Source organism: Leiobunum rupestre, chromosome 7 (genome assembly GCF_980474605.1).
Source record: "Leiobunum rupestre chromosome 7, qqLeiRupe1.1.hap1, whole genome shotgun sequence".
Classification (NCBI taxonomy): domain Eukaryota; kingdom Metazoa; phylum Arthropoda; class Arachnida; order Opiliones; family Sclerosomatidae; genus Leiobunum; species Leiobunum rupestre.
In genome coordinates, this window is record NC_143390.1 from 45,941,745 (window position 1) to 45,961,639 (window position 19,895).

The window sequence follows — 19,895 nt, forward strand, 5'->3', positions numbered from 1 at the left end:
CAAACCATTCATTTATTCTATAAAAGTGGTCAGGGGAAATTTGGTAATTTGGTCCGGGAAAACCTGGAAATGTCAGGGAATTTAATTTCGGAAATTAAAGTAACTCTTCTAGGTTATTCTACTACGGGTGATTTGGTCTGTTTTGAAAGTTTTATTCGCGTAATTTAGACCCTAACATTTCTACTTCGCCATAAGATTTATATTTATAATTAATTAACTTTGAACTTTGACCATCACCACCGCCTTATGTCAAAGACTATACAACGCCCAGTATACGCAGACATCATACTTCAATTTGAACAATTTTTTCAAAACATTAATATTTATTGATAGTGGATCACCTAATTTCGCAGGTTTTAGCAGTCACTTGGGCTAACTAGCAATGACTTGGTGCCTTGGGTACTAGCCTAGCTGATTATTATTATTATTATTATTATTATTATTCAAAATACGTCGTAGAAGACAATTTTTAGATTTGGTATATACTTCGTTTAACATTTTCCGGAATTTAGTTTGCTCGAGGGTCTATTTTCCATTTTGTTTTTAAAATATTTGTCACATGGAGAAACGAAATCTTTAAACTCAAAATCATTCAATAAAGAAACCAGTTCAACAAAAAACATCGCGACCGCGAGAAAAAACTGTAGCAAACTCAATGAGGCGAATTTTTGTCAAGAATTACATTCCGTGGACGTACGGTAGGAAATGTCATAAAACTAGCGAGGAACCAGAAGCCGAGATTTTTTTTGAAGATTTTCCAACCTCAGGGCAGAAAGCAGCGCGTTTTCCGTCATGACGCAGCTTCTTGTTCGTGCTCGGAGAGAGAGAGCTATTTAGAAAAAGGCCGCGTACGTCGGCTCTCTGGAGCATTGCATCTCTCTCTCTTTCTCTTAGGGTTGGGCATTTTTAAAATAATCATTCTCAGCTCACAAGTGGCTTATGCTCACACTTTTTTCAGAATGGTCGTGATAACAACGCTCGCTCATATCCACTAAGATTCTTAAGTGATTAATGCGGGCTAATATCGCTTCTCACTCAAGTCCTTACGAAAGTGTAGGGCTCTCTAACGCTCAGTTCAGACTTATAATTTTCGCTTTGCTTTTTGGTCAGCAACAAAACTAAAATAATATACATTCAGAGTGCCCTATATATGAGCAGTCCATTGCAATTTATAGTGAAATTCTTCACCAATTATTGCATGGCGTAAGCCCGAGCGTAAAAGATGTCTGCTGAATAGCGACCGCCATGCAATAATTGGTGAAGAATTTCACTATAAATTGCAATGGACTGCTCATATATGAAGCACTCTGAATGTATATTAGTTTGACTGATATCGGCAGATTTCCGAGTAAAGCCAGAGTTCCTACACGGTACCGATGAGCCGCAAAAGGGCGAAACCGGTCTACTGTTGGAATATCTGGCTAAAATTTTGACTTTTGATATAACTAAACTAATGATGTATCTGAGTATATTTTGGTTAAAAAAGGCTTTGAAAGCAAGGCTAACTGTGATTAAAAATTTTAAAATTAGTGCAAAGATTAGGGTAATGGGATGATTTGAAAATGTCATTATTATTCAAGTAAAAGTAATTAGAAACAGAAAATAATTAATATATAATATCAATTTTGGGGATTAAAGTCATGTTAAAATTTTTCTGAGTTTTATCTGAAGGGGTAACCCTTAAAAATGTATTCCATTACGTGTACTATATTGAAAACGTTAACTAATCATCATTTTTAGCATTATAATAATTAGATGACGATTTAGGTTTTACCGAGAGATAAGCTCATTTCTAGTTCCGCTCACTTAATAATAATCAGCTAGTCGAATTCCCAAGGCACCACCTTAGGCCCAAGTCATCTAGCGACTTTTAATGCCTTTAAACAGGTGGCCGGGTTACAAAAAGAATATTCATTCTTCTACCATAAGTAACGTAATATAAATAAGTATAGCACAGAACGAATTCGGTTAATGATAGTCTGTCGTGGAGTGATTGCGAAATAGGAAGTTTCCGAACAGGAAACTCGTCCCTTCCTACTCTTTCCGTTGGCAAAATAGTTGGTTAGTTCGATGGCGAGAAATACGAGCGTACACGCGTTTAAATTTGAAATTCGAAAAAAAACTAACTTCTGAAATGGAGCCAGTGTTTATAATAGTTATTTTTATCTTCCGATTCAATAATTCATAATTTGTTTCCAAAAGTAAGCGATATTCACACTTTTGAAAGCATTTAAATTTTCAATATGCCTTGGCTGGTCCGTCGTAAAGGCTACCGGCGGACCGGCGGCGATTTTCCGAGCATCCTCCAAATAATAGTAACAGTTGTCAGTCCATCGGTACGTAATGGTTTACGTTGTCATTGTCGAAACACACTATCATTAAAAAATTTACATTGGGTGAACAGGAAGTGTCATACTTATGTTAACTATGTTACTTATGCTTCTACTCAATACTCATAAACAAACAATCGAATATTGAGTATTCTCGATCATTTCGCTCAGTAACAGCTCGGCTCACTCAATGAAATTAGGACTCCAAAATGAGCGGAATCCGCCCATCGCCATTCTTTCTCTGGCTGGCTACTTATGACGGGAAGCCGGTGCGGGAACGTTAAGACAAAAGTGGTTACGTTTTTAGTGGCGAAACGAGGCTGCCCTTCTATTCCCTCCGACGCTCGCTAGGACGTGCTCCTTCGCCAGCTCCGGATCGTGTTTAGCGAATTTCACGCCCTGTTAGAGGAGGAGAGCTCCATTCCGCCATTTCGAGTGTCTTTGTAATTCTTGGTCGACCAACAAAAGGAACTCGCCCTCTTTCCATCGGCTCTAATCAAATTAAAAACGAATCCATTTCGGACGAAATCATTAACCGCTCTGGATCCTTCCTTCTCCTTTAGAAAGGAAATCGCAAATCTCTCAATGAGCCTGATCGCTCCGAAGCCTTTATTGGATCGAACCATTGGGAGAAAATTTTTACTCCGATACCCTAGCTGGAGACTGCGAATCTAATGGGCGGAGGAACGCTTTTTCATGGACTGGAAAGACTCCGTATTAAGCTTTTCCGCGGTACAGCTTATTTAGGAGATTTTCCCCCAAAATCTCATTTTTCGTATTTTCCTTTTTCAATGGTCGACGGACCAATTTGCGACTATTAGGATTGAGAGGGAGCCCGCCGACTCTTTGAAAACTCTTTCGCGATTAAACCAAATACTACGGGTTCTCGACCGCGTCGATAACTCTTCGGGAGTGGTTAGGACACGGGTCAAAGGTCATGGTAGTTATTAGGTTTTTTTTTATTCCGAGTACGATTTCCGAATTAGATAAGTCTTTTGGGGTTGGGATAATATTAAAACGTGATTGCTGTACGTGTTGCTGTTACTTTTCGAGAAGAGTCTGCCTTGGGTTTCTGATACGATTTGGACTTTGTGTCGCAGCGACCTCGCAATGTACTCAAGCTCGTGAGAAATTAAATCAGCGTGCTAATTTACGTGCACGTAAACTAGCACGCTGATTTATTTTCTCAAAAATTGGACCTAAAACAGGCGATTTTTTACCGATGGAAAATGATATTAAAAAGCAAGTATCACTATTTATAAAGTCAAAACTTACGAATAACGACGAGGAAAAACTAATAGCGTCTGCTTTAGCCGCTAACTATCTAGGTTTCAATGGCGAACCAAAGGGGGCGTAGTGATAGTTTTCGGTCGCGAATAAACGAAGGTTGAAAAGCAACACGCGAAAAACTTGATAGTTTTGAGTCGCAAATAATTGGTTATATTATCATCAAGAGTTTAAAATAATTTTAGACATTTTACGACCAAAATTTCTAGAGGTCGGAAACACGTGCTCTTGTATAACCCTAGTAATCCCCATTACTGTTAATTCAACAATTATCCCTCGAGAAACCTTGCCGCAATTAACTTTTTTTTTCACCGTTGTTGGTAATAAGTTAATTAAGCTATTTTTCCCCCGCGGCGCTAGAAGCCTTCTTTTAGATTGACGATAATTTCGTTATCGGCGCGGAAGAATACGCTAATCTTCGGGGCGTAAAAAGGCAGATTAGGTTTTTTTCGGAGGAGGCTCGCGCGCATAAATTGAGTGCATCGCGCGCGAGCTTTTGGTTTATGATTATACCGGCAACGTACGTGTTCTAGATTCCGTAACATAATTAGTTTTTATTACGGTATTTTCTCGGGTCAGCGTGTAGAACGTCTCCAAAATTTTGGCCTTTTTAATTAAATTAAAAAAACTTTCTTCGAAACAAAAGGGAGAGAGAAAAAATGTTCGACTTTTGGACCTTAATTCCGCGGAGAGTAGAAGACGGCCGCGTTTTTTTTTAAATCTCCGTCAAGTTGCACTTTCATTGTTACCAGGGAGAGGGCTTTTTACGTGATGAATTATCGCTATCTCGAGCCTCAAAAGGTAACTCGCGTTACTAAATTCACCAAGGTTTTCAAAACGGCTTCCCAAGTTCATTATTTATAATTTCGAGTGATATACCAAAATAAATTTTTGCAGTCTGATGCTAGTATACCGGTGTATGAAAAGGTTTCAGCTTTGAGAAATTTAAAAATATATCGCTTGGGGTCTGTTAAGTCATTTAAAAAGAGACCTTGAGAACGATTTTAATAATAAACAGGTGGTTAATGAAGTTTGGCTGTTTTGTAAACAGAGTGGTCGGAGATCTAAAACAAGAATACTTATAGTTGTTTCTATAGGAAACCTTTATAAAGCAATTATACATTACTTTATAAAATAATTATTTAATGCCTTACCATATGAAATAATTGTATAATGCCTTACTATTATCGTCAGCATGGGTCATTTTCCTAAAAGTATTTGCTTTAGAACACCATTAAAACAATTATTATTCTTAATATCTTAGTGTAGCAACCCTTTAAAGTGCATTTCAAAATAATCTTAGTCTAAAGGTTGGTAATATTCTAATTAATCTGATATCAAATATTTCTAGCATAACTGAATTTTCTTATTGCATATTTGGTTAATTGGATACTCTCATGGTTAATATTTCGTAAGCTTACAATGTTTACTTTGGATGACTATCCTTGATCTCAACCATTTATTATCCCTAAGTATAAATAAATACGCGCTTGATCAAAGGTTTAAATACCCACGCCAATACATCCAATTTAAACTGTATCAACCCACTATTTTCAAGCACTTTTACTTTCTATATTTCTGCGAGACAAACTCTTTTCTTTAATAGTTCATGGCCAAAGCGTGGTATCAAGTTCGATTCACTTTCTTACCCGTATTTAAAGATTGGCGCAATTTATCCATTGTATAATTTAGTGGGACGTATTGGAGGGGGAGCCGTATAGCGCGTTAGGAATTTCCAAATTAAGGGCTTGCCTGGAACGTTTTTTCCACTGCCATTCCATTTTCCCTCTCTCATCAGCGCCCTCTCTCTTCGCAATTTGGCGATCTTGAATTTTTGGGGTAAAATCAGTTACTGGCGAAGAATGGTTGGCACGCGGATTCCGGGAAAAAAATAGATTAAAGAAAAATATATATTTTGGTGCGCGTGTTTTTAATATTTTTATGTAGCGTGCATTAGCTAATGAGTGGCTATTATGAGAGCCGCTGAAATGCCTCTTGTTTAAAGTTCTCGCTTGCCGTTATTCGACACTACCCAACTGCTGCGTGGTTTATCTACTGCAAGGCGGCCGTGCGCTCCAGGGGTCAGACATCTACGGGAGTTGCAAATCTAGTTGGTTTTTTCAAAATTCCAATTTTATTTTTAATAAATTCACAGATTCGTATTTTTGGTGGATATGTTGATTTTTCCCTTTTACTTGTAAATTTTTCTCTTGGATTTGTAGATTTTTCTCTGGGATTTGTAGATTTTTCCCTGGAATTTGTAAATTTTTCTCTGGGGTTTGTAGATTTTTCCCTGTGATTTGTAGATTTTCCCCTGTTATTTTCTTAGGTTTGTCGATTTGTTTTCTTAAATTTGTTGATTTTCTTTTTTAGATTTGTTGATTTTTTTGGCGGTTTTTGTAGATTGGTTAAAAATCTTAATTTTTTTAAAACAATACAAAATCATTGCCGGTTTGTTTCGAGGATTTCCTAATATTTCTGTACTTTTTCCGGTGACTTTAAGCGGGCGTTTCTGAATGTCTGACCCCTCGGATGGGGCCGCGTTACGGAGGGTAGCGTGCCGCTGAACTCCGCGGGGAGTTTTAAAAACCCCGAAAAATATGTTGATTTATAAGTCAGTAAACGTTTTTAATCTTTTGCAGGAATGATAAATTTTTATTTGCCACTTTGCGCCTTCGTTACTTGCTTTTAACGAGAGCCTAAGTCCTATTCTTTTCTGTTCTCGGCGAATATTTTAAACGTTTACTAAAAACCATACTATATTTCTTCCAATTACTTCTATGAAATTAAAGCTTGAAAAATTGACAAGTTAAACCGGCGATAGAAAGCAGCCCGGGATAACGTGTAGGCAAGAATGTATTTATTTATTATTAGGAAGAATGATGTTGCGACAATCGCCGGGCACGTTGAGCGCCTTTCCCCCGTCTCGCGCGGTGGGAAAGACAAAACGTCACCGGCGTTTGATTTCCATCGCGTTAGGTGACGTAAATTTTAAGCAGCCAATGAAATACCGGGACTATTCGTTTTATTTTAAGCGGAGGAGCGTACTGGGGGGACCAACGGGTGGATTGAGAGAAAGGCTAAGAACCGTCTCGACATAGACATTCTCCCTAGGTATAAATAAATACATTCTTGGTGTAGGTATGTGTTTTTCAACCCGCAAACCCTTTATATACAGAATTCTAAGGGATTTGAGTGTACTGGGAACACGTAGTCAATGACGCCACATTCCACATAACTCTCCAAGAATTAGGCTTAGAAGGACCTGGGATATCTCAATCGAAAGGAAATATCACGCCCTTGATATCCCGCTATGATAACAAGTTGGTCATTTCACATTTTAGTGCTTTTTGGAGATATCAGATTTTAAATCTAAATACTTTTTTTAAATTAAGATCGATTTGGTTGAAAATTACATTTTTAGTCAGTAGTTTAGTACTGATAATTTCTTAACTACTTTTTCGGCCGCATTAAGAAATTTAATTTTTAAGTGAGATTTCTGGCCAATTCGCGGGACCCCACAACCCGCGTACGCACTATTGTGATATTTGAATTTCGTACCAATTGATACAGGCGCCATCTAACTCCAAAAAACATTTGCGTTTCACTACCTTATTTCCAAAACCAAGTACCTCGAAAAATGTGGTTTGCCTAAAAATTAATTTAAATTAAGGGGATTGCGTTTCACTACCTTATTTCCAAAACCAGGTAAAAATTCCTCTTGTTTTTTTAAGTTAATGTACAAGATGAATGAAAAATGGTTCAAATTTAAATTTAATATATAAAATATATTAATACCTCGGGGGATTGTGTGTACTTTTATGTTCGTGACATCTTGTTATACACGTTCTGCTTACTCGTTTTCTGAGGATGACTTAACCTTCTCTATTATATTAATCATTTCATACGTCTATAACATTGTTCTATAAGTAAGTTTTCACTGAACTCAATTATAGTCTAATAATAGTTTTATGTTTAAATTGAACCGCATAGACTACATTAATTTTTAAATATAAGGAAAACGATATTTCTAAGAATATTTTTACTTAATCTACAATTTATATATTTATTTTTAAATGATAATATACTCATTTGAACAAAAAAATAAGACTTTAATCAGTTGGTATTTCGTATTTAAAATGAACAAATTTCTTAATTCTTTATTAATGGTCTACTATCCTTTATTATCTCTGTTATAATTCGGTGTTTCAAAATATGCAATTTCTACGTGTATATTTAGACTTTACGACCATTCTAACGAAGGTTTAACACGCGTTAGTGATCTGATGTCGTCACGGTGCCTAAAACGAAATGAACAAGATTTGCTTCATTGTCTCCGCGGCAACCAATAAAGCATTAAGGTCCCTTATTACGGATAGTTTATGAAGTACGTCTCGCTTTCGGCTCGCCGGGCATCCACGAGTCATTAAATAGTTTTCCCACACAAATAAGTACTTCCTCTTTGTTATTGCCATGATGAATGTCAAAGGAACCCTTTAAAACTCGCTAAATTCGCCTCCACCAGCCAGTTCATATTTTATGTTCCCTAATAGAGCGACTAATTTATTCTCATACGTGACACTGTTTTCTCGGAGAATACCTAATACCAAGAATGTATGCGGATATACGGAGAATACGCAGCTGCAATTATAGGAGAAAAATTAACAGAGGGAAGGCTGAGGGGCGTGGTTTGTCTTCCGAGGAATACCTATTATAGAGTAATAGCACTCCGTAGCTTTGGCCATGGTAGAGGTCGGCGTTTGAATCAGAAATTATACGATTGTTTATATTTATCCATAACCGAGAATTATTCAGAAATATTCTAAAAAAATTATTAATTTTGCAAGTTAAGTCGTTGTTTAATCGTATAATTTATTCGTATAAATCAAATAATACTAATTTTAAAGATTAATTGAAATTTTTGCGGTTAATTTATTTGTTCCGCCATTGTGGGCGCGAATTTTTTTATGAATAGGAAAAAGCATGGGTGACGTTCTGTGACGTAGCACTGCCATTACTCTATACTCTTAATTCTTGTCGTAGCCTATTTTATCACGTAGAGTTGGAAGGCTGTACTCGGGCCCGACGAAAGAGGGCGGGAAGATCTTACAAATTAACTGGGCCCGCGCAGCCTGGAGGCGCGAGCCAAATATATTTATTTCCGAAAACGTACAGCTCTATCCAGAAATATAACGGATATAGGGCCAACTTCGTTCATAATGTTTGTATATTTTTGTTTGTATATTATCTATAAATTTAATTGGTATATTCGAGAGCTTAGTCCGTGAAATATGACTTCAAAGGGTTGGCGCACTTACAATGCTTAGTAAAATTATTTATAACTTCTCTATTTCGTATTGCGCTGAAGGGTTTGAATAGTTTATGAGGGCTACTTTCGGAGCTTGCATATTTAATTTGCATACTGCCCAAATAAACAATCCCAATGGACGTTATGGAAAACTCTAACATTCTAAATCATTTACTTAAAACCGAAATTTTGAGCTCAGAAAAATTTGGTTTGACTGTTTTGCCTTGAATTTTTTGATGATTAAAAAAATATCTTTTTTTCTTTGCGGAAATTTTTTTCTCGAGAGTTATAGTACATTTTGTTTATCGAACCAACAGACTACGCTCTCATGCTGGGGCCGGCGGCACTCCCAATATATTATTACATAGTTGGGCCTAACCTAACCTAGCACGTGATCCCGCCTCCATTTTTAACCTTACTTCCGTCGGCATCAGATATTCTACGCTACCCGTAAGCCTTCTAATACTAAAATATTTTTAATTTTTAATAATTTTATTATTTTCCGCTGTAAATTTAACATTTTACTATTCGCAATTCCATACAAGCTTTGTATGCATTTTTTAATAACAAAATAGCAGAAGCTACGGTTAAATGTAGACAAAGTTTTACCCATATTGGATGTCTTTAAAATTTTATAATTATTTTTACGTCGTTTGGCTAAGATCAAAGTGTAGTATTTTCTCAGTTGTTAAGCGTATCTCAGCATTTCTACCATTAAAATTGAAAGGACCTATATCGTTGTATCCTAGATTCAACTAAATCCTTGTTTAACCCTTTGCGTGCGTTGCTTTATTTAATGAATTTTCCCAAAGTTTTTCGTAGATGGATGAATTAATTCTTCCGTTATCTCTAAATTGTTAATTTTTTATTTTGAAAACACGCTCGAATAAGTTTGAATACATGCCTGCAATTTAAAAGATTGAAAATTTGTACTTTGTTAAAATTATCGAATATTTATGGGAGTAGAAAGGCAGTTAAATAACGCGGGCAAACTTCGGTTTGCACGGTTGCGTGTCCTCTTCCAAATATTTATTGTCCTAGTTTTGACACTGGATTGTAATTAATCCTGTCTTAGGAACCCAAATTTAGCAAATGTCGAATGAAATAGATAGTCGTCGCGGCTGCAAACGAACGTATAATTTCTCAATACGCTATAACCTTTTTAATACCTGGCTACTTTTACCTTTAACAGTGTTGGGCATTTTCATATAATTCATTTCCAGCTCATCCTACTTCAAAAAGTTCACGCTCTTCTCACGCGTGCTCTTATCAGCTAAAATTTTTGTTATGCATTGCCTTGATCGCAGTGCCAATCCAAAACTCATCTCTTTTATTGCTCAGTACTTTTCCTTGAGATAAGCTCATTTCTAAGATAGGCTCCCTTTCAAATCGAACAACACTCTTTGCTCTTCTGTTCATACGTACAATACAATTTTAATTTTTTTCTCGATCATCACGTTTACTAACAGCTATAAAAAGGTTAGTCGGCTGGCTGCAATACCGCTCATTTTGTCTCAAAATATTCGGAGGGGGCTCCAAAATGAGTTGAATTCACCCACCACTGGCCATTAAGCGACATTCAATGGCGCGATGAAAAAGAATGGGAAAATGTAATTGAAACGTCCGTCGGCCGACCGGGACTCGTGTGTATTATTTTGAAATTTTCTACATCAGCGAACAACTTTTTTCAAAAATTATGTCAAGGTTACTTCTACCGACTATTTCTTCGCCAGAGACAAAGGATTTGTTTCATAGATAGAGAAGCAATTATTACTTCACGCGTATTACTTTGAATATTAATGGAACTGTGGGATTTCACAAAACCCGTATCCTCCGTAACTGAAAGTTGCGTGTAGAATTTTAATTGTGCCATTTGAGAAAGACTGAAATCAAATTTGTTGACGTCGTCTTCTGGAACTTGTTTTCGCAATTTGCCGTTATTTTTTATTTTGTTGTACCAGATGTGGGGGAGAAAATATTAATGTTCTGCGTTTCCGGCGTCGTCCGCCGTCAGTTCCATTTTCAATTCAAGGACGCGAATGAAAATCCTACTCTGCGTCTGTGCGAATTAGTGCCGAGATGCGTAGGGAGATAGAAGGGGTATTTTGAGGATTATAAATTATCAAGGACATCGAACCGGGGGGCAGAGAGGGGCTCAAGCCCAGTCGACTATGAAATATGACCCCCCAGGGTTGGAGCACGTCAGGGAAAAGTCAAGGAATTTAAAAATGGGCCTAAAAAGTCAGGGAATTTTAAGAATTTATAAAAATTAAGGGAAAAATCGCAGAATTCAATTTTATCTTGACGCTTTTTGTAGGTAATTTTACTCTATATCTATGACAAATTCTATGATTATCATTTATTTCCTTGAAAGTTTTGCTAATTTTTTCAACATTGAAAAAACATTTTTACTGAACTATAAGTCTATTGAAATTTATTAACTCCTGATAATATAACATACACATTTTGGCCTTAAAAATTCGGGCAAAATCTCTTAAAGTGGTCAGTGAAAAACTGAAAATAGGAAATTTGGTGGCAACCCTGCCCCCGAATTTTCTAGTAGGTAATTATTTTTTTCGAAAATATGACCGTGATATTAGAAAACGCAGTTACAATTCAAATTAGTCATTACATAGAAGGCGGAATTTTAAAAACTCTACCGCCATCTTTCTGTATTCTATACTTTTAAAGATCAATGTAAAAAATAAATTCTTTATTATTTAATTTCAACTAGATATATATCGATACCTTTTTTACATTAGGTATGTTTTAATCTACCCCTTACCAAAATACTTCTAACAACACTGTAAATTATCTGTCTACATCAAGCTACCTTATAAGCCATATATTTTATCGGGGCTTGCGATCTATTCTATTGTTTTCTATCTTTTTTAATAGGTATTACCTAGGCTTAGCGCCAAAATGTATTTCGCCAATTTTAATAAGTATTTTTCGATTGCACAAACATTATTTAAAAATACTTTAACATAGATGGTAGTAGATAAGTATTTTTAAAACAATTACGAGCGAAGGTAATTAAATTAAGATATTGCGTTGTTACAACGACAGGGGGCGATACTTTACGGTATACTACGGAGAGTCATCCAAAGGGGTTTTCTTCGGAGCCCATTTGCTTTGAAAAGCACAGAAGAGACCAAGAATTGATACCACATTCATTTTTTAACTAAGGGTCGAACGTGAATGAGAATTCTCCATGTAAATCCAAGGCTTATGTCTGAATTATATTTCCACCATCTGAAACTGTAACGGGGCTACGAAATATTATATGGCCTTCTTGGTGAACTTGTTTTTTGGCCCCAGGCACTTCCGACTCTCAATGTTTGGCGTGTCTGTTTGCCAATAAGCGTAACATTGAGAATCATTGGAGTGATAACTCGCCGGGTTTTCTTAAAGGGAAAAAATTAGATTCTAACACTTGGCGCATCTGGTCTCAGTATTAGATCCGTTCTCGCTCTTGATGTTTGTATCGAGTATTTACGGACGAAAAGATATAAAATAAACAGGGCAGTAGTCGTACGTATCCTGTAAGATATAAGCTATTCTGGAAGGAGTTTAGGTATCCGTCTAGTTTTACCATAAGTTAATAATTATGTTTCACATAAGTGTGTCAGTTACTTATCTTCCGAGTGTTAAATCTATCAGTAATTATTTCAACTAACTAACGCACTTATGGAACTTAATTATAGACTTATGTTTATACCTCATCGCCTTAAATGACTGAAACTGTCTTTCTATCGCGTTAATGTTAATTATCCTAAGGCATTCACTATTTGATGCCCTCTACAGTTGAAATATATTTCAAATTAATATGGAAGTTAGCTATAATGACTTGAGTGAAATTGTAAATTTTCAAGTATGTTGATAAATTTAAGTCTCAATTAATGGTCTCTAGACGAAAGGTGTACTCATTGAGAATTCAGCTCTACCAGAGTATACAATATTATCTATCTAGGCTTTAAAAGTGAAACAAGTATCTTCAAGCCATTTTCCAATAAGAGCGATTTCTCTGACTAAAAATCGAAATTTACCACGTCTATTACTCGGACATCTAATGACGCAAAATGTTAAAATTACACTTATGAATATTTGCTTATTTATACAGTGAAATTTGCCAGATTAATAATTTTATAAAACTACTTAAACTAACTGTTAAATTTAACTAATTTATCGTTTGAATAATCACATAATATGATTGGCCTGTTATCCTATAACGGATACTAAATTTTCCACAACATTATTAATAATAATAATCAGCTAGGCTAATACCCAAGGAACCACCTTAGGCCCAAGTCATCTAAAGACTTTTAAAGCCATTAATTCAAGTGGCCGGGTTACAATGCGTAGGAGGGTGGTGGCAAGACCTTCATGCCACGCGAGTCAACAGCTCCCTACACTAACTAGTACAGTTAACCTCTACAAGTTTTTATGGAATGGGGAAACCGAAGAACTCGGTGGAAAACCCCTTAAACCAGTGGGGAGAGAACTTGCAAACTCAACGCGGAAGGAGGTGTTCAAACTTTAAGTCAGTTTCAAATTGAAATCGTTCGATTCAAAATAAAAAACGTGTTCGTAAACAATCATTTATTAATGAGTTCTTACTTTAACCTCCGGCCTCTTAGCAACCCCTTACAATTTACGAGGTCAAGGTAATTAAGTATTCTTTTCTTACCATTTTTTGGTTAACCAATTAAACCCCCATCGGGCATTGTTCGTCGAAATTTGTCTAATTAATAATATATCGCCTCCTCGTTTTATTTATTTTTAAGTAGCACTTTGTGAATTTTCTAGACAGGGAGCCTGTCATTTCGGAATTAAGCTCCCATCTTCTTTGGAAATTCTTTTGTTTATATTCGAGGGGTGGTAGCGAAGGCGGCTTCGATTAGTCCCTGTCTCGCGTAAGCCTTAATTTAAACACGACATATTATTGGTTTTCATTCTCTTTGCCACGCATCTTTTGTATCGTCGCCAAACAACCTCGTTTTTGCCCGCTAAACCTTTTCCCAATTTTATGCAAATTAAAACATCGATTTAAGTCGGCTATTTCTCCCTGGGAAATGTCAGCTAGAAGTCCCTCGTTCAGTTTGGCCTGTCCGAAGCCGGATTGGGATCTGAGTTTCAATGGTGTAAATAGCTAAAGCAATTAATTAACGCGTGACGGGATTGATATTGGCCAAATTATTCTTGACAAAATTAATGGTTTCGTGCGTACCAGCAATATCTTTATCTCTCTCTCTCTCTTCGTCCGAGTCTGTACACATGACTTGTTTCTGGAGACTTTGTCTTGGCGGTCAAGGGAAAGAAATATTGAGTTCACACAGCTCGATAATTCCGCCTTGTTCCAATTTTCCGATTTTTTTTATTTTTCTTTTATCTTATTTCGAAGCAATTATTAAACTCAGAAGCGTAATTTCCGATAATTTTTTTGAACTACAAAGAACTTGTTAAACTTAAGTGGGCTCTTAAATTAAGAGTACAATTTTTTGTTTACCTTTTTATTTGCGACTGTAAAATTTAATGCCTGAGGATTTGGAAGTTCAATTTAATAAAAGTTATTTGGATTACGCAAAATACATCTATTGAATTAAATATAAATCTTTATTTAAACCAACACTTTTCATTTTATTTACCTTTTTTGAAAATATTTCGATGCATTTCAAGTGATAATTTACACTAAATGGAGGTAGAGTTTAGTCAAGGCTCGTAAATCGTGCATGCTGGAGTTTAGTAAATTTGAAGTATCATTCTATACAATCTCAATATTTATTCAAAAACTAAATACGTAGTGCAGATTACGAAATTACCTATAGTGTTTTAATTTAACGTCTAGGGTTATTTTGGGCTTTTGTTTCATTTTGAAGTTTGGTTATAAGTTTGGAGGGGGCAATTTTTCTCGCTCCCCTGCTCCTACACCTCTGCTACAAAGAGCAAATTGAAAGGGATCTAAAACGTATAATTTTAAGCTTTTGAATGTTTAGCTACTAGCTACTAGTATATTTTGTGATAAAATGGTTCAATAATTTCTATTTTTAAGTTAAAATCAAAGATTTATTTCACTAAATATATATTTGTTTTTAAATGCATAAAGTTAGTAAATGAAATAGCATATAGATCTATAAAATCCTATAATTAAGAAAAACTAGTTCTATAAAGTCCTATAATTTAGAAAAACTAGTTCTATAAAGTCCTATAATTTAGAAAAACTAGTTCTATAAAGTCCTATAATTTAGAAAAACTAGTTCTATAAAGTCCTATAATTTAGAAAAACTAGTTCTATAAAGTCCTATAATTTAGAAAAACTAGTTCTATAAAGTCCTATAATTTAGAAAAACTAGTTCTATAAAGTCCTATAATTTAGAAAAACTAGTCCTATAAAGTCCTATATTTTTAGCAATATAATCCTATTTTTCCTATACAAATTTGAAGATTTGAGTGTGGACCCTACAATAGTTGTATATGAACCCTGTTTATTTGTTTCATTGATAGTGTTTACTTTTAATTATATTGCAATTAACTTTCAACGAATCGTAAATAATCCACGTCTTAGGCGGATAAACATGTTTCCTTTCAAAATAGCCATTATCCGGTGATAAGTAATTCTTAATCTGTCTTGATTAAGTCGAAAATCGCGTATACTAATGACGATTCAAACGCGACGGGGAATCGGCCGGCGTTGTTTTGGGGATGGCTAATTTCGCCCGTCAAAAAATAAGAAGTAGCGAATAAATGGTATTGTTCTCTCTTTCTCAGATTCGAAGACGTGTCCACACCCAGCTGTTCCTCTCTACTCCAGCGTGTCTCTGTCCAGCGAACAGCGAAGTCCGGCCACGACGGCCGTCTACTCTTGCGACGACGGATACGAACTTTTTGGGTAAATATTATACCAGCCACTCGCCGCCTTCCTAATATCGTTTCGCGTCATCGGACCTTCGCTAGAACCCACGTATCTTGTAGACTGTACCCTCTATTTCGCCCGGGACTGAAATGTCAATTGACCCGGGGTATCTATCGTAAGCGGGAACTATCCGCGTTTTCCATAATTCCATAAATTTGTTCCAACCGAGCGTAACGCTATCGAACGATGCTGGGACTAAAATATTTCGTTAAAAGGTTGGGGCGTACGTATACCCCCTCTGGCGGGCCATTAACATATTAAAAGGGCCATAATTTACGCGTTCTTCGGTAATTAAAGGAGGCCCACGCGATGTTAACCCCGGCCTAATTTTTATCCGTTAAAAGTTGTAAGGGGTTTTTGATTGGAATTCCCAACAGCCTGTTATACGTCTTAGCCTCCTCGCGACTCCGTCAGTTTTTGGCACCACCACGCTCCATTGGTTGGACAAAGGTTAGACGCGTATCTCTTACATCGACCCTTCTTAATTAAACCCCCCATTTATCGTTACGTAACAAAATTGCCCGCGCTTAACAAGTGTACGCGGGAAGCTTGAGAGGTTTAACATTTCATGGCTGGCTAGCTAGCGGCGTATGTTTATAATCATGTTAAATTCTTTTTTGATCTGTAACGGGAGACCGAGGCTTGGTTGATGGTAATGCTAAGCCTTGGTCCAGGACTTAGGCAAAGAAAATTGATTATTAGTTGGGGGCTGGGGCATACGTTTATAATAATATTTCGCGGAAGTGGGGCAGTTTCCCATCTACCAAGTGTTAAACGTTCACTGAGAGGAATTTCTAGAATGACCAGACATTTTTGTTGGACTTCAGACCATGTCATTACGCCTAATGAGTGAACGCGGAATAATTGGTTTTCAAGTTGCCTATTTTTCTCGTTAGAGGCGCTTATCTTTCTGGGTATGACGTCCATTCTAGGTCCCTCCACGCGTGGCTATCAGTAATAATTTCGACTAACTGATTTAGAGGTCGGGGACGGTTAATATCCATGGTTAAATTGATTTTTTTCGGGAAAAAAATGTAAACAAAGAAATTTACCGGTTAATATTTCGAAAAATAATTAAAAAACATGTATTATTCGGAAAATTTGAGCTTTTTATCGAAAAAAACGTCGTATTTCCGATTAATTTTACAAATTTATCAAAAAATTAATCGGATAATACAGAAATATAAATTACTTGATCAAAAAATTTTACGAATAATTTTGAGAGCTTTATCTATTGAATAAAAGTTAACCATCCCCGACCTCTAATTAACTGATACACATTTATGGGAAATAATTATTTAATTATGGTTAAACTCACTTCCGGTAATGTTATTACGTAAAACTCGTTTATTTTAAATATTATTATTCAGATGTTTTTAACGTAAAACTAATAGTTTGTTAGACAAATAGTTTTAAAAAAAGCACCGAACCTTTTACTTAAAATATCTACACCGATTACCGTTATATAAAACTGCCTTTCATAATATTAACTCTGTAATCAGTGGCGTAATCAATTTACTACAGTCAAAACTAGTCAGGGTTGTTCAAAATGCTTTTTTTTTTCAAAATGCAAAATACTTTCTCCATAACTCAAAATGCAAAATGTAAAATGCAAAACACTTTCTCTATAACTCAAAATGCAAAATACAAAATGTTTTTTTGAAAATTGTTTTTTCTAAATGCCAAATGTGAAATGGTTTTTGCAGCTTAAAATAAAATGGTTTTTCAAAATGCAAAATGGTTTTTTAAATGCACTCTGTTGACTTTTAATTATTTATATTAATAATTAATAATTAATTACTAATTAATTAATTAATAATAATTACGTAGATATTTCAAAACCATTCTCGCAACAAAGCGGTAGCACTATACGAATGTTCGTCTGCTTCTGTGTAACTTTCTCTACAAGAGCTGCGATGATGGTACCAGAGTACAAACATTTTGAAAAAGCATTTGAAAATGTCTTTCCCTCGTATAAAAACTTTCAAAATGCAACATGTATAATGCAAAATACTTTTTCTAACTCAAAATGAAAAATGGTATAAATGCATTTTGAAAAACCCTGAAAACTACAGACTAGTACAAAGCTACAGTTTCTATTCCTTTGCTATATTTTCTTTGACTCGAAGGACCTGGTGACTGTTGAGCGTGTATTGTTTATAGGGGGGGGGGGTTGAATTTGCGAAGTGCAAGGAGGGGAAGCGAGTAAAGTATTTCAAATTGTCGTTATCGCTCGAATGGTTTTTGATGGCTCGATGGCAGCCGTTGATGAGGCGGCTCTGGTAATTAATGCCTTTAATCGGGTTAAAAAATGTCTGATGGGTTGCGCGATTTCGAATCCGTTAATTTGAGGAGGTTAGTGGTTAGAAATTCTATACGGATGCGTAGATAAAAATGATGGAGGCTAATGTACGCCGGGGCGTTTTCCAAGATTCGAATCTCGATCATGATGCGCCCCGTTAATTTTTATAAGGAAATTAATTTATTATTTACATATTCAATATTCAAATTATCTTATTCAAAATCTAGTACATTAAGGAATAATGTTTCTATGGTTTCGTATTAAGTTAATTATTACACTCACTAGGAATGACCAGAAGCTTATGGAAACTTTTAATCGTAAAGGTATTAAAACGTTTTAAACGATAACAAAAGTATATAACTTATATCTTAGTGATAAGTAATGATGAAGACACGCAGGTAGGATCGTTTTCCACGATTTAAATCTCCGATTAGGACGCGCTCCGTTAATTTTTATACGGAAATCTATATATTATTTACATATTTAATATTCAAATTATCCTATTCAAAATCTAGTGTATTAGGTCAATTTTCACACTATAAATTATTTTATCTAAGTAAAACTAAACTTTAACAAACGTATTAAGAAACACTAAAAGTAAATACTAGATTAAGAAATACCATAAATAAATGTTAAATTAAGAAATACCATAAATAAATGTTAAATTAAGAAATACCAAACGTAAATGCTAGAATAAGAAATACCAAAAGTATTTGCTAGAATAAGAAATACCAAAAGTAAATACTATATCAAGAAATACGAAAAGTAAATATTAAATTAAGAAATACCAAACGTAAATGCTAGAATAAGAAATACTATATCAAGAAATACTAAAAGTAAATACTAGATTAAGAAAAACTAAAAGTAAATACTAGATAAAGAGATACCAAAAGAAAATACTAGATTAAGAGATACCCAAAGAAAATACTAGATTAATAAATACCAAAAGTAAATACTAGATTAAGAAAAACTAAAAGTAAATACTAGATAAAGAGATACCCAAAGAAAATACTAGATTAATAAATACCAAAAGTGAATACTAGATTAAGAAAAACTAAAACTAAATACTAGATAAAGAGATTCCAAAAGAAAATACTAGATTAAGAAATACCAAAAGTAAATACTAGATTAAGAAATACTATATCAAGAAATACTAAAAGTAAATACTAGATTAAGAAAAACTAAAAGTAAATACTAGATAAAGAGATACCAAAAGAAAATACTAGATTAAGAGATACCCAAAGAAAATACTAGATTAATAAATACCAAAAGTAAATACTAGATTAAGAAAAACTAAAAGTAAATACTAGATAAAGAGATACCAAAAGAAAATACTAGATTAAGAGATACCCAAAGAAAATACTAGATTAATAAATACCAAAAGTAAATACTAGATTAAGAAAAACTAAAACTAAATACTAGATAAAGAGATACCAAAAGAAAATACTAGATTAAGAGATACCCAAAGAAAATACTAGATTAATAAATACCAAAAGTGAATACTAGATTAAGAAAAACTAAAAGTAAATACTAGATAAAGAGATTCCAAAAGAAAATACTAGATTAAGAAATACCAAAAGTAAATACTAGATTAAGAAATACCAAAAGTAAATGTTAAATTAAGAAATACCATAAATAAATGTTAAATTAAGAAATACCAAACGTAAATGCTAGAATAAGAAATACCAAAAGTATTTGCTAGAATAAGAAATACCAAAAGTATTTGCTAGAATAAGAAATACCAAAAGTAAATAC

General features: G+C 34.8%; 1 protein-coding gene across 1 annotated transcript in view; it reads left to right on the top strand.

The window, feature by feature from the left end:
* The window catches only part of fw (CUB and Sushi multiple domains furrowed), a 148,937-nt gene that overhangs the window by 98,385 nt on the left and 30,657 nt on the right, over nucleotides 1–19,895 (top strand). The window contains exon 2 of the mRNA XM_090181670.1: nucleotides 15,694–15,814. Within this exon, the coding sequence (XP_090037796.1) occupies nucleotides 15,694–15,814 (121 nt within the window). The remainder of the gene's footprint in view (nucleotides 1–15,693; nucleotides 15,815–19,895) is intronic.